This window comes from Pristis pectinata, chromosome 18 (genome assembly GCF_009764475.1).
Source record: "Pristis pectinata isolate sPriPec2 chromosome 18, sPriPec2.1.pri, whole genome shotgun sequence".
Lineage (NCBI taxonomy): Eukaryota > Metazoa > Chordata > Chondrichthyes > Rhinopristiformes > Pristidae > Pristis > Pristis pectinata.
In genome coordinates, this window is record NC_067422.1 from 38380247 (window position 1) to 38395784 (window position 15538).

General features: G+C 50.8%; 1 protein-coding gene across 4 annotated transcripts in view; it reads left to right on the forward strand.

The window, feature by feature from the left end:
- Positions 1-12090, forward strand: part of itgb4 (integrin, beta 4) — a 110842-nt gene extending 98752 nt beyond the window's left edge. For all 4 annotated transcript variants that reach the window (XM_052032778.1, XM_052032781.1, XM_052032779.1 and 1 more), the window contains 7 exons: positions 2301-2426; positions 5165-5311; positions 6686-6874; positions 7894-8049; positions 8630-8794; positions 9949-10065; positions 10224-12090. In XM_052032778.1, the coding sequence (XP_051888738.1) occupies positions 2301-2426; positions 5165-5311; positions 6686-6874; positions 7894-8049; positions 8630-8794; positions 9949-10065; positions 10224-10348 (1025 nt within the window). In that variant the 3' untranslated portion in view covers positions 10349-12090. The remainder of the gene's footprint in view (positions 1-2300; positions 2427-5164; positions 5312-6685; positions 6875-7893; positions 8050-8629; positions 8795-9948; positions 10066-10223) is intronic.
- Positions 12091-15538: the final 3448 nt, after the last annotated feature.

A 15538-nucleotide genomic window follows, 5' to 3' on the forward strand; every position in this document is an offset into this window, starting at 1 on the left:
TGGGTGAAAAAGTTGCCCCTCAGGTTCCTATTAAATCTCTCCACTCTCACTTTAAACCTATGCCCTCTAGTTCTTGATTCCCCAACCCTGGGGGAAAAAGGCTGTGCACATTCATCCTATCGATGCCCCTCATGATTTTATACACCTCTATAAGATCACTCCTCATTCTTCTACACTCCAATGAAACATGTCCCAACCTGCTCAACCTCTCTCCATAACTCAGCCCCTCGAGTCCCGGCAACATCTTCGTAAATCTCCTCTGCACTCTTTCCAGCTTAATGGCGTCTTTCCTACAGCAGGGTGACCAAAACTGAACACAATATTCCAAATGCGGCTTCACCAATGTCCTGTACAACTGCAACGTAACATCCTAACTTCTGTACTCAATGCCCTGAATGACGAAGGCCAGTGTGCCAAAAGCCTTCTTCACCAGTGTCTATCTGAGACGCTACTTTCAGGGAACCATGTACTTGTATTCTAAGGTCCCTCTGTTCTGCAACACTCCCCAGGGCCCTGCCGTTCACTGTGAAAGTCCTACCTGGATTTGTCTTCCCAAAATGCAACACCTCACAGTTACGGTGAGAGGTCTGGAGGGTTATGGACTGGGTGCAGGTAAATGGGACTAGCAGAATAACGTTTCGGCACAGACTAGAAGGGCCGAATGGCCTGTTTTCTGTGCTGTAGTGTTCTAAGATTCTATGGTTCTATCCAAATTAAACTCCATTTGTCATTCCTGGGCCCACTTACCCAGCTGACCAAGATCCCTCTGTATCGATTCACCCTATCGATGCCCCTCTATAAGTTCACCCTTCAGTCTCCTACGCTGCAAGGAAAAGTGTTGTTGTTGTTCTCTGCACGTTCAAACCTTTCACCTCCTATTGGATGGGCACTGGGTAAAACCGAGCCATGCCAACAACTGAAGAGAGGCATTACTCACCTCGCTTTCAAAGTATGAATCATTTTAAACTTTAGGGAAGAAGCTAAATTGATCAAATAACTGAATTAGCTAAAAACTTTTTTTAAAAGTTTGATGCTGGAAATGTGAAATAAAAACAGAAAATGCTGGGAACACTCAGCAGGTCAGGCAGCGTCTGAGGAGAGAGAACAGCTGGCACTTCAGTCAAAGGTGGTTCACCTTTGGTGCCCACCGGGGCCCCTGGTGGACATGTGGACAATTCCAGGAGGCAGCTCCCTCCAGATCACAGGGTGAGCAGGGGCTGAGGGCGTCACTGGATATTCAACAACGGCAGGCAGCGAAGCTGAACCAACTCCATCTTATCACTGGTTAGGTCCCAGTCGGAGGTTCCTGACCAGTTCTGGGCACCGGACTTCCGGAAAGGTGTCAATGCCTTGGAGAGGGTGTGGTGGAGATACATCTGGGATCACCTCCAAAACTCCTTCCCCCCCTTCAATTCCCCTTCCCCCACCTCCAACTACCCCTTTTCCCCCTACTTTCAACTTAACCCTCCCACATCACCTTTCATTCTCTGTATTTACCCCCCATTCCCCACCTTGCGTTCACATCTCCCATTCACAGCCCCTGTTCACAACCACCTCCTCTCTTTCTTGATCTCTTCCCCTCTGTCTTCACTCGTCCTGCCCCCTCTCCCTCCCCCACCCACACCTTCTCCACCTGCCTCTGTCCCATCTCCTCTGCCCCATCTCCATCCGCCTTCCACCTGGTCCCCAGCCCCATCTCCACCTGCAGCACCCTCATTCCCACCCAGGTCTCCTCCCCTCCCACAGCCACAAGCCGTCACCCCCCACACCCCTCCCCAACCTTCCCTGATGTAGATCTGAGCTGTGGTGGTTCAGATCAAGGGGGACCCAACCTGATGGTGGTCAGAGAAACAGGCAATGCAACTCTCTCCCAAAGATCTACAGAGGCTGGAGATCCATTGAAACTGCGACTGATGGCACTGTGGTGGGTGTGGGTGTTAAGCTCCCTGGAACAAGACGGGGTGGGGGGAGGAGGGGGGTGGTGTTCAGGTAGAGATTCACTACGATCTGATACGTGAAGGTCTCCTCTGTCTCCCGCTATCTGTGCTGAATTAGCTCATGTTGGTTGGGGCCGCACCCAACTGATTGTGGTCGACCCTGAGTGAGGGAAGGTTGATTGCTACTTTCTGTAGTGTCCTTCGGGTGACCACACAGGAGATGGAACCTCTGGACTGTGGCCCAGCATCTTGAGGAGATGGTGGGTGGTTGGAACAGCTTCCCGCTCCTGTGTACCTGCAGTAAATGCACAGACTGCTCCAGTGCTGCTTTCCTGAATTGCTGAGATGTGTTTGTTTCTACAGGAGCACCAGTGCATGGAATGAGGGGAGTTAACTACACGGTCACACAACAGATGATCGGCGGGAGGAAACGCACTGAATCCGAGGATGTGAACGCAGCTCTAGAGAACCTGGAGATGGTTCTGCACGGTTAGACCTCTTCCAAAGTATCTCCAAAAACTCTTCTCATTCACAGTCCTGGCTACCACTTACAGCAGCATGGGCTGGGAGTGAGGAACACGGTAGGTCAGGCCACACACTTGACTTCTCGGCCCAGAGATTGGATCCAACCCAGGCTGGAGTGTTGAGAATTGAGTGGGGAGGTGAATTAGCTCAGGACGAGATCAACCTAATTCCTCAAGGCCCGATCCAGGAGCTGAAGGCAGAATCCCCAGCTCGGTCACAATCAGTAAACAGACACCAGACTCATGGGAACAGGGTATGACAATGAGTGAGAGGGGATGGGGGGAGAGAGAGGTGGAGGGTGATTAGGGAGCTAATCCCAGAGCCTAGAATCTAATGGCAGAAGGTTCGTTGGCCAATTAGAAAGCAGAAGAGATTGGGGATGTACTGGGTCAGAATTGGATAGAGGAGGGACCTTCAAGGGTGTAGGGTTGGAACAGGTTAATGAGAAGGAGTGAAGGCAAGGATTTTATCCTCAAGGATGAGAACATTAAATTCTGTATCGCAGAGTAAAGCTCACCGATTCATCGTCCCACGATCCCTTTGGGAGGCTGGTACCTTTGTTCCTGTGTTGGCAGTATCTGTGAGTGACCCCAGATAACGGGCGTGGAGAATGGGTCACTCACTGGGTTGGACCTGCACTGGGGACAGGGAGTGTTCCTCTGTCCGTAACCCACCTCTCCGGCTGTGTTTGATGCTTTCACTGAAACGCAAAGGGCTTCATTCCCAAGCACTAAGTGTGCAGAAGATCCACAGAATTAAAGAATAGCGTCCACCAATAAATCTGTGTTGGTTTAATGGGAACTGAGCCAGCAGCCCGGGAAGATGGAATTATTCACCGTGGGGCATTTAGCAGCTTCCCCCACACCACTGCCAAACACTTGGTCACAAAGCTGATGCCCTTTTGAAGGTACAACTCATTCAGTGTCTCAGTGAGGCTGGTTTATTCCTAGCAGAGGGTGGGTCCAGGTGAAGATAGGGCAAGGGGTGTGAGCAGGTGGGGGTGGGATAGGTGGAGACAATTTGGGGAGATGGGAATGGGGCTGGGATCCAGAGTAGGTGGAGGTGGATGAGGTGTGGAGAAGGAGACAGGGAAGGGGGTGGGGTGGCTGGACGTGGGATGGGGTTGGGTGGGGGATGTGCTGTAAGACCCAGGGGTAGGTTACTGGGACTGGACGGAGATTGGGCGGAGCTTCTGCCCTTCTTGCCGACCTACCACTTGAACTCCCATCGCCAAGCCTAGGGTCAGGTTGTATCTGCACATTGCTGACGGGACCTCCTGTTACTTCGGTTACTGACAGGCAACTCGCTCAGCTGGGGAACTGCTGCAGCTCCTCACTGACTGCTTGCGAGGGCCAACCCCTCTCCTGCAATGCTGAACTCTGGGGCCCAGGACATTATCCTTCAGAAGGTGAAAATGGGAAAATGAGTTTGGAAAAAAAAATCAGCCATGATTGAACAGCAGAGCAGACTCAATGGACCGAATGGCCTAATTCTGCTCCTATATCTTACAGTGTTGTGGTTTTCACTGGGAAGGTGCTAACAGCTGGGATATTCTCAGTGAAGACACAAGAGACTGCAGACGCTGCAATCTGGAGCAACAAACAATCTGCTGGAGGAACTCAGAGGGTCGAGCAGCATCTGTGGGCGGGGGGGAGAGGAATTGTCGACATTTCGGGTCAAAACCCTGCATCAGGACTGAGGGCGGAGAGGGGAGACGGGAGCCTGAGGTGACAGGTGGACCGAGGAGGGGTGAAGGATGACGAGCAGGTTGTACCGGGTAGGGGAGGGGAGGCAGGGAGGATGGAGTTAGAACATAGAACGTAGAAAACCTACAGCACAATTCAGGCCCTTCGGCCCACAAAGCTGTGCCGAACACGTCCCTACCTCAGAAATTACTAGGCTTACCCATAGCCCTCTATTTTACTCAGCTCCATATACCGATCTAACAGTCTCTCAAACGACCCTATCGTATCCGCCTCCACCACCGTTGCCGGCAGCCCATTCCACACACTCACCACTCTCTGAGTAAAAAACCTACCCCTGACATCTCCTCTGTACCTACTCCCCAGCACCTTAAACCTATGTCCTCTTGTGGCCACCATTTCAGCCCTGGGGAAAAGCCTCTGACTATCCACCCGATCAATGCCTCTCATCATCTTATACACCTCTATCAGGTCCCCCCTCATCCTCCGTCTCTCCAAGGAGAAAAGGCCGAGTTCTCTCAACCTGCTTTCATAAGGAGTTGGGAGACAAGTAGCAGATAAATGGGGGCAGACTAAGAGAGAGAAAAAAATGAGAGGCAGATGGAGCGAGGTGGGAGGAGGGGAGGGTGAAGGTTGGAGACGGCTGCTGGAGTCGACAATTCCTCTCCTCCCCACAGACGCTGCCTGACCCGCTGAGTTCCTCTAGCAGGTTGCTGTTGTTCTTGATTCCAATGATATTTCTCACTGATTTGGACATTGTCACGGAGAACGTTTTCTGTGCCTGCCCCCTGACTGAGAGACGTTCAGAGGAAGGGGGGAAAGGGGCAGGGCCTATAACCAGGGAAATGCCCGCTGTGGATGTGAAGCAGTGTATGTCACCGGGGCTGAGGAAGGGAGCTGCTCCTTGTATCGAGCTCTACTGTAACCTGTCCTTCAGTCTTCGTTCAATCCAGGACTCTTCCAGTTTCATGCACTTATTTCTCTGTCTCCGTCCCACAGAAAACCGCTCTCCTGGGATCCCAAGCACTCCGACCCGCCTGGTGTTCTCTGCACTGGGGGCAACCTCGCTGAAGGTCAGCTGGCAGAAGCCTCCGTGTGAGCGAGAGGTCCTGGGCTATCGCGTCACCTACCAGCCCCTCGCAGGAGGTCAGTACCGTCCCCACCCACCCCCCAAGCAACTGGCACAGCCAGCAGGTTCCCCGGGCTGGTTCTGGGAATGCCAGCACGGACAGATGAGGAGAGACTGGGCCATGCCTCTTCTCGGGATGGATGTGTGGAGGGGGTCTCCCCCGACCGAGAGGGTCCGCAACCAGAATCTGCAGAGAAAGGAAGGGGAAGGCCACTCAGGACCGAAAGGAGGAGAAATCTCTTCACTCGGAGACCTGTGAATCTTTGGAATTCTCAGCCCAGACGGCTGCGGAGGATCAGTCACTGGGTTTATTTGGAACAGAGATCGGTCGACTGGTGAACATTAGGGGAACTGAGGGATGTGGGGATAGAGTGGGGAAACGCTGCTGAGGTAGCAGGTCAGCCGTGCTCTTGATGAATGGAGGGGGCGGGTCAGAGGGGTCAGAGGGCAAGGCTGCAGCTTGTGTTCTCGTGTGACCTCGCCCGTCCCCTCAATGTCCAAGCCACCCTCCTGTGCAGTTAGACTGGCTGCAGCAGAGCGGATGAAGAAATGCTGACAGAGTAGAGGTTGTAGCTGTGGAGGATGACCTGATAAGCACCAGACCTCAGAGCTCTCTGAGTGGAAACGCTGGAGCCGGGTAAATAATAGGCCATGAGGAGATGTGGGATCCCTGGACACAAAGAAATCTCACGGCTTTGGGTTAAACTTGGGCAAGAAACCTCATCCTACTCACACCTGGTTTCCCCTCCCTTACATGTTGAATCAGTGCTTCTCCTCGTTGAACAAACCTCCTTCTCTTTGGAAGAAACTTGGAAAGAGCCAGCAGGGTTGCTGCCTGATAGCTGCAGTGACCCCGGTTCAATCCTGACCTGACCCAGCAGTTTAGAGATGTGACTGATCCATCATCAGTGGTGGACAAAGCTCGTGCAGATTTACAGGCAGTTGTAAGGACATGGATGTAACCGGGTTTCTGTACAGACACCCCAGTATCTGTGCAGGACAGGTGCCCACAGGTCCCCAGTGTGTGGGCAGGACAGATGCCCACAGGTCCCCAGTGTGTGGGCAGAACAGGTGCCCCACAGGTCCCCAGTGTGTGGGCAGGACAGGTGCCCCACAGGTCCCCAGTGTGTGGGCACGACAGGTGCCTGTGTGTGCGCACAGACTGGGATCACTAGCTCTCCCGATTCTGAGATGAACCCACACAAATCAAAGGCAAAAGCTCTGCGGTGCTGGACGGCCTCTGAACGAGGCAGTGCAGACAGCTTGGGGCATGTCTGGTGTGTAAGTGCAGCATCCATCTGTAAAGCCACGCTGATTAGATCGATGGGGAGAGCCATGAGCTGTGATTACCGGCCAGCTACTGTATGGTGATGTTGTCTCTTGTGTTCCAGGTGAGATGAAAACAGTTGACATCACGGACCCAAATGAAAACTCGCTGATTATCAATGAACTTCTACCCAACTACTCCTACATGTTCAAGGTCAAGGCTCTGAGTGAAAAGGGCTGGGGTCCAGACCGCGAAGGAGTCATCACCATAGAATCCAAAGTGGACCCCATGAGCCCCCTCAGCCCGATCCCAGGTAATGTCCCCAGCAGTTTAAGGTAGCTTAGTCAATGAGGGATGACACATGGCAGTGTTGCAGAGTCCACCTTAATCCTTGAGGCTTCTGTGTCTCTGTTCTTAGGCTTGAACTTAATTCCATGAGAAAATTCAAGTGATTGTTATTTGATCAGACTGTGAACGTTTTAAATAACCATGTGCAGTACTTCATGGCTGGAGACTGGGCCAATATAAGCGACCAAATTAAGCTCAGATTGGAGTAATAATTCTGAAATTGGTCTTCAAATTCACATTAATCTTTAATCACATACAGATCCACAACACAATACAGCTTCCACCAATATATATCAGACCCTTGAGTTTGATATGATTGGGAAGTAATTTTGCAGCTGTATAAAACTTTGGTTAGGCTGCACTTGGAGTATTGTGTGTACTTCTGGTCACCCCATTACAGGAAGGATGTGGAGGCTTTGGAGAGGGTTCAGAAGCGGTTCACCAGGATGCTGCCTGGATTAGAGGGTATGAGCTATGAGGAGAGGTTGGACAAACTTGTGTTGTTTTCTCTGGAGCGGCAGAGGCTGAGGGAGGACCTGATAGAAGTTCATAAAATTATGAGAGGCATAGATGGGGTAGACAGTCAGAATCTTTTTTCCAGGGTAGAAATGTCAAATACTAGAGGACATGCAGTTAAGGTGAGAGGGGAAAAGTTTAAAGGAGGTGTGTGGGGCACGTTTTCTTACACAGACAGTGGTGGGTGCCCAGAATGCGTTGCTAACGGTACTGGTGGAAGCAGATATGATAGAGGCGTTTAAGAGGCTGTTAGACAGACACATGATATGCAGGGAATGGGGGGATGTGGATCACGTACAGGCAGAAGCGATTTAGTTTAATTCAGCATTGTATTTGGCACAGGCGTGGTGGGCCGAAGGGCCTGTTCCAATGCCGCACCGTTCTGTTCTGTGTCATGGTGTTACTGGGAGGGGAGGACGGTTCTCCACCGTTGCTTGGAGTTGGTAACATTCTACCTTCACCCTGCAGGCTCGCCGTTCACACTGAGCACACCCAGTGCCCCTGGACCCCTGGTCTTTACTGCAATCAACTCCGAGCTGCTCAAGCTGAGCTGGGAGAAACCCCGTAAACCAAATGGGGATATTATGGGTTACCTAGTGACCTGTGAACCGTTGGATGGGAAAGGTGAGCATTGTTATGGTCTAAATCAGCAGCTGTTCCTCAGGAGAATGGTGGCTTTGCTCAGTTGTTAACACCTCCTGGAAGCCAGAGGGTTGGGGGTTTGATGGGGATACTCAGCAGGGTAGCCGGCATCTGTGGGGACGGGAGTTAACCCTTCAGGTTGACATGTTCACGTTGGAAAGATTTGAGGGAACGCGGCATCCTCAGAAGTCCCACCTTCAGAAGAGACATAAATTTGAGGTCAGATAACTCGAGAGGTAGAGGATGCCAGATAGTAACCGAAACAAAACTGGGTGTTTGCCCGTGTCCTGAATGTCTCTCCCTGCCTCATCCCTTGGGGAAACAACCATGGTCTGGTTATGAAGGTCAGTCAAGATGGTTATAAGACAGGGAGCACAACGTGATTCCGTGTTTGGGCATTAGCCAAGGGCTGAGTGTCCCTGTGACAAGATGAAGTCCTTAGCGCCACAACAGCTGTTGCTCAGTCAGTGCTGTACCTAGTGCCCAGCTCTCCCCTCCCTCACTGTGCCACCATTCACAAAGGGCTGAGTCTATCACCCGATGTGCCTGATTCCTCCAACAGGTGAGATCAAGACGTATCAGGTGGAAGGGGATGACGCAGAGACCACCCTAATGGTGCCTCACCTCAGTGAGAACGTTCCATACAAGTTCAAGGTTCAAGCAAAGACGACACAAGGTTTTGGTCCCGAACGCGAAGGGATCATCACCATCGAGTCTCAGGACGGAGGTAGGAGACCAGGCAGTCGGGGAGCAATCCCATTCCGGGCTCTCCTGCACTGAGGGCTGCCTGGACACTGCCCCAGGCAGATCCCCAACCTCGGTGCCTCTGTGCACCTTCTGGTTAGGGCTGGGGGAGTGCGTGGGGGTGAGGTGGGTACATGGGAGGAGGGGTCATTTGGTCAGTGCTTGGGTCAGTTAGTGGGTGGGGTGGGGCAGTGTGTGGGTGGGTGAGGGAGCGTGTGGGTGGGGGCTGGTTGGTGGGTGGGTTAGTGGGTGGGCAGGTCAATGGGTGGGCGGGTCAGCAGGTGGGTGGGCAGGTTAGTGGGTGGGGATGTGGGTGGGTGACTGGGTCAGTGGGTGGGGGTGTGGGTGGGTCAGTGGGTCTGTGGGTGAGTCACTGGGTGGGTGGGTCAGTGGGTGGCGGGTGTGGGTGCGTCAGTGGATCAGTGGGTGGGGGTGTTGGGTGGGTCAGTGGGTGGGGGTGTGGATGGGTCACTAGGTGGGTGGGCAGGTCAGTGGGTGGGTGGGGGTGTGGGTGGGCAGGTCAGTGGGTGGGTGGGGGTGTGGGTGGGTGAGCCTGCAGCTCTGAATTCGACTTCCTGACAAACTAAAGCCTTTAGAGATTGTTTCAGAAGGACGCTGTGAGCTGGAAGGAGAGGTCGCCACTGGGAGGCTTAAATATTGTCGGGTTTCTCCTTGTGTTTCTGGGGAAGGGGTTGATGGCGATTGAGAAGGCGATGGGGTGGGGCAGGGTCCTGGTGTGGTGGGGTGAAATTTTCTGGGGGTGTCCTGGGCTGGGACGTCCCAGGGCCACTCTTGGGGCAACAGTTTCCAGGGGTTGGGGTGTTCTCGAGGTAGAAGGACCCAGGAAGTGGGGAGGGAAGGAGTAGCCCCAGGGTGAGGGATCCCGTGTAAAGGTCCCAGAGTAGGGTATCCCAGAGGATACAAGTGTGGGGGGAAATCCCAGGGTGAAGGGGGCCTGGGATGTGGGGAGGTGGGGAGGGAGGGGTCCCAGGTGTGAAAGTGTCAGGGTGGAGATCCTGGCAAGGAGGCTTGTACGTCTGTGTGACATTTAGTGAGCAGCAGAGGGTCACTGCTGGCTTCCAGCAGCCCGTTCGTGTTCTGTGGTGTAACAGCCGTGACCTGCTCTGTGTTTCCTAGCGAACGTTTCCAAGTACAGTAAACAGATGGTGACGAGACACGAAGGCTTCACCCTGCCTGGAAGCATGAGCTCCGAGACCAGTCTGATGCAGACCACCGTCGACCCCTTCTTCTCAGGTTGGTGCTGAACACCCCCTGCTGTAATCCCACCCTCCCTTACCCTCGTGAATGAACCCTTGGCCTTTACTAAACCTTGCGAAGCTTTTCATTCCTTGATACGGGATCTCTGGATTTGCCGTGTTTCTCCGAAACTAATCCACCGCCTTCCATTTCAGATGGGATGACTGTTACAACACAAAGGGTAGAGGGTGGGACGTCCATCACCCAACAGATCACTCGGACGATGATGACCAGTGGAACAGTCACCAGACAAATGGAGAGGAAGTTCTACGAGGCCTGATTATGATCTGCCCACCACAAAGTCTTGCTCTTTGGACTTGACATTGAGCCACACCAATGAACAACCTCAGAAGCAGCCTTGAATTCTGCCTGTCAGCATCTTGAAGGGGGCACCTTTAAGACAGACAATTGCTATGGATGCTTGTTCTTGTCTGTTTGCAGGGTTGGCAAGTCTTGACACCTCTGTGATACTGCTGTAACGTGTTCTGTCTACCGAAGATGAACGGGAGACTGTTTCTCCAGCTCTTCCAACATCCAGTTGTCTCATCTCGAGTCCAGGCCTCCCGGGAGTAGATGGACCCACTGAAGAAACTGCTGTCCTCTGCATTCTTTCTGCCGCTACTGAATGCGAGAGGCTTGCCGTAATGAACAGAAGCTTTCCTTCCACTGCCCATTGGTTTCACACTTTGGGTCACACATACTGTTGAATTATATCTGTTGAACTCATGTTTTCAGTTGGGTATCAGCTACTAATCTCTGTAGAATACTTAGAAAGCTTTCAGTGCATATTTGGTTTAATAGTAATGATTAACTCTGGAAATGAGCACAAAGCTTTGATGCCAACACATTATGGGTGTGCGAGTTACATTCTGCTCTGTGTATGTATAACTCTATTCTCTAGTGTGTGAGTAATTCCCTTGTCTTCCAGGCATGTGTGTATCTCCCATATTCTTTGGGTGGGCAGTAACCATATGGGGCAGTTGTTCTGTATGCCTCCGAATTCATTACTGTCAACTCGTTCCACTTTTGCAAACCCCTACTTGATTAAAAGCCTCTCATAACTGACTGAACCCAGTCACTGACCAACTCTGGGCGTGTTACCCTTGGGAATGGGCTCCAAGAATGCTCCATCACCAGTGAGGCACCGTCCCTGTACACCGGGATTCACAGAGGGGCAGTGAATGTCTGAATTTATGGGAAAGGAATGGTTATATAGGCCTGAAAGAGAGCTAATTCGGTCCTATCCTGCTTCCCAGTTATTCCATCTAATCTCACGTTCCAGCTTGTGTGCTCACTTAAATACAAGGGTTTCTGCCCCCACCACTGTTTCAGGCCGAGACTTCTGGACCCCACTACTTGTTGGGGTACCTACGAAACCTGCAGGCCTCTGCGGATCGAGCGTTCTGCCATTGAGAGCCAGGAGCTTCTGGCAGTTTAGAATCACCTGCTATCTCGCCTGTTGTCCGGTGACTGCTGATTTGTTTAAGGTCCCGTATCAGACAGGGACAAACCAAATTCACGGCACTGCCTGAAAATTTTATTCTTAGCAGCCAAATTTGTGCTGCAGTCCTTAAGAGGATAAAGCCATTTTAGTTGTACTTTTATATTCTTATTTCTCTGGGCTATATCTTCCTGAAATTTTCCTGCATGCTTTGGGTTTGCATCTAATGGTCTTCCTGGTGCAGGGCTACATTGACCAGACCCTCTAAAGGTTGTGATGTACGAGCCTGACAGGTCCAGGTTTAAATCTCCCGTCCAATCTCAGCTAGGGCAGCCCCACTGCCATTGTTGTCTGTGCAGGAAGTTGGGGGGGTGGGATGAAGAGGTGCAAGGCGAGGGTGGTGACTGCAGATCAGTTCAGGAGATAAGGGGATGACGCACAAAAGTGAACTGCTTTATCTCGGGTGATCATTCTCCGTAAACTTGGCTTGTCCAGTATTTTCCACCCTGTCGACGTGCATGGATTTTGTAATGTAAGGAAACACTTTTTGTGCATTTATAATATATAACCTCCTAAATACACTCAATAGTCTCAATTATGTTTTCTTTCTTAGTCATGTTTCCCCACTGGCTTTCTCAGGCAACACATCATTTACTGCTATAGAAAATGTGAGATTTAATCGGGAGTGTCCAGTGAACTGAGGAGCTGCTGTCATTCCCCATTGTCAGCACGATCCAACAGAGCCAGCCAGGTCACCAGGACTCCTGCACCGTCTTCCCTGCAACCCTCTCCGTCAGGACAGCCGACATCCTGAATCAGAACACTTGTATTTTCCTCCCTAAGTGTTCAGAATAACACAGGAGTAATCATTTAGTCCCTCAAGCCTGCTCTGGACTTCTATTAGACCACGATCTGTGCCTCAAATCCTTACCTCCGGCATCTCGTGATACCATTCCTGAAAAACTCCTAGAAATTCTTCACAGCACATATTTAGCATAAAACAGCACGGAAACAGGTCCTTCTACCCAACTCGTCCATGCCAACCAAGTGCCCATCTACGCCATTCCCATTTGGCCCATATCCCTCTAAACCTTTCCTGTCTGTGTACCTTCCAAGTATCTTTTAAATGTTGTTATTGTACCTGCCTCAACCACTTCGTCTGGGAGCTCGTTCCATATACGCACCACCCTCTGCATTGAAGAAGTTGCCCCTCAGGTCCCTTTTAAATCTTTTCCCTCTCACCTTAAAGTGATGCCACCTAGGTTTTGATACCCTTTCCCTGGGAAAAAGGACTGTGACCATCCACCCTACCTATGCCCCTTATGATTTTATGCACCTCTGCAAGGTCACCTCGCAGCCTCCTGCACTCCAGGGGAAAAAAACCCAGCCAATCTAATCTCTCCTTATAATTCAAGCCCTACAGTACCGGTAACATCCTTGTAAAACTTTTCTGCACCCTTTCCCACTTATTCACATCCTCCCTGTAGCTAGGCAACCAGAACTGCACACAGTACTCCAAGTGCAGTCTCACCAACCTCTTGTATAGCTGGAACATGACATCCCAACTCTTGTACTCAATACCCTGACCGATGAAGGCCAGCGTGCCAAACGCCAGCTTCACCACCCTGTCTACCTGTGTTGTCACTTTCAGGAACTATGTACTTGCACTCCTAGGTCTCTCTGTTCTACAACACTCCCCAGGGTCCTGCCATTCACTGTGCAAGTTCTGCCCTGGTTTAATCTACCAAAATGCATCACTTCACACTTGTGTTTTATGTGCTATGAAAAGGAACTTAATTAAAAGCCAATCACTCAACACGATCAACTGCCTACAGTCAATATCAGTGACTTAGATGAAAGGGCTTAGTGTTTTGCAGCCAAGTCTGCTGACAATACAAAGATGGGTAGTCGCGAGGACACTAAGGGGGACAGGGATAGGTTAAGAGAGTGGGCAGGAATTTGCCAACTGAAAATGTGAGGCTATCCATGAGGTAGGAAGGACAGAGAAGTAGAATATTGCTTGGAGAAAGCCCACAGAAAGCTGCTGCAGAGGGAACATACACAAAATAAAGAAAGCTGACATACAAACACAGGGAGGTATTAGAAAGTTGACTTTTATTGCAGAGAGTGTAAAAGTAGGGAGCCTTGCAACACCTATTCAGGGTGTTGGTGAATTCACACTGGAGTACTGTCGACAGTTTTGCTCTCCTTTACTAAGCGGGATATATTTGCACTTGAGACAATTCAGAGAGGACTACAGGGCCTCCACGTGTCACACAGAGGGGTTCAGACAACACGCAAGACAAGTTTTGAAGTCACTTGCTTTTAAAATCCATTTACCTATTGGATATGGACATCCAGATCACTTGTGCAGAAACCATACTGCACAACTCAATAGTCTGACCAGGAGTCTGCGTCCATGGAGTCTAGCACACAGACTCACCCACTTGTAGGTCCCCTTTCAGGTTCCTACCTCCTTCAGAGCTCCCTTCTACCAGACCCTGGCCCCATTGCAATCCCCAACCTTTGTTCCCCATCCTGCATGCTCCCCCATCCCTTGACCTCTGTCAAACACAACCCATCCTGTCACCCACCTGATTTCCTCCCAATGGCTTGTGTGTGCACTCGCAGGCTGACGCTCCTGCACATGGGCCCAATTCTGTCGGCCTTCCTTGACACTGACTATTGCTTTTGTGGAGGCTTACCAAAACAAAAGCATGTGTTATCCATCCCAGGGCGACAATGGCTAACACAAGGGGACATAATTTTAAGGTGATTGGAGGAAGGTATAAGGGGGATGTCAGGGGTAAGTTTTTTTTTACACAGAGAGTGGTGGGTGCGTGGAATGCACTGCTGGCAGAGGTTGTGGGGGCAGATACATTAGGGACATTTAAGAGACTCTTAGATAGACACATGAATGATAGAAAAATAGGGGGCTATGTGGGAGGGAAGCGTTAGATAGATCTTAGAGCAGGATAAAATGTCGGCACAATATTGTGGGCCGAAGGGCCTGTACTGTGCTGTAGTGTTCTATGTTCTCTGTTCATCCCTCCCACCGACCAGGGCACAGTACAATTTCCACACCCTTTATAATCTCCAATTGAACAGTAGGGTCTGTTGCTTTAGGCAAATATGCCAGCCTCTAGGATCAACTGACGAGGCAAATGAGGGTCCACTTCCACTGAGAAACTGTAGAACCATAGAAAAACTACAGCACAGAAAACAGGCCATTTGGCCCTTCTAGTCTGTGCCGAAACATTATTCCGCTAGTCCCATTTACTTGCCCCCAGCCCATACCCCTCCAGACCTCTCTCGTCCATGTATCTATCCAATTTACTCTTAAAAGTTAAGAGCGAGCCCGCATTTACCACATCAGATGGCAGCCCGGTCCACACTCCCACCACTCTTTGAGGGAAGAAGTTCCCTCTAATGTTCCCCCTAAACCTTTCCCCTTTCACCCTAAAGCCATGTCCTCTCGTACTCTCGTACAAAGATTTTCATAGAATATAATTGTAGTTAACTTCTAACGTTTGTGCTCAAGGTCCATGAAGCCTCTACACAAGAGATTGTATCCTGTCAGTGAAACTACTAGACATGGTTATTCTTGGCAATACCTTAAAGGTGTTTGGTTTGTTTCTGGGCTTGGGTAATGTGCAGCATTGATGATGGGTGCATTTCTGGATACACTGTCCTCTGGCCAGTGTGATAGGGCAAAACTAAACAAGCACTTAATGCAGCAGCAACTGCATGTGCCGGGTTTGAATACCAACACTCGCCCGTCGACACGGTTTCCTGGCTTTGGCTGAAGAGGACTGTAGTTAAATGGAGCAAGGCAGATAAGAAGTTTTCCTCAACGGGCCTCGGTTCAAATTGCACTTTTGAGCATGAAATCTTGGCTGATGCTTCAGTGAGTTTAAAGGGAATGCTGAAACCATGGCCCCAGTGAGCTTAAAGGGTGCGCAGGAACTAGGGCCTCAGTAAGACTCAGATAATTCATTATCCAGAAATCCTGATGGTTTGGTATCTGGC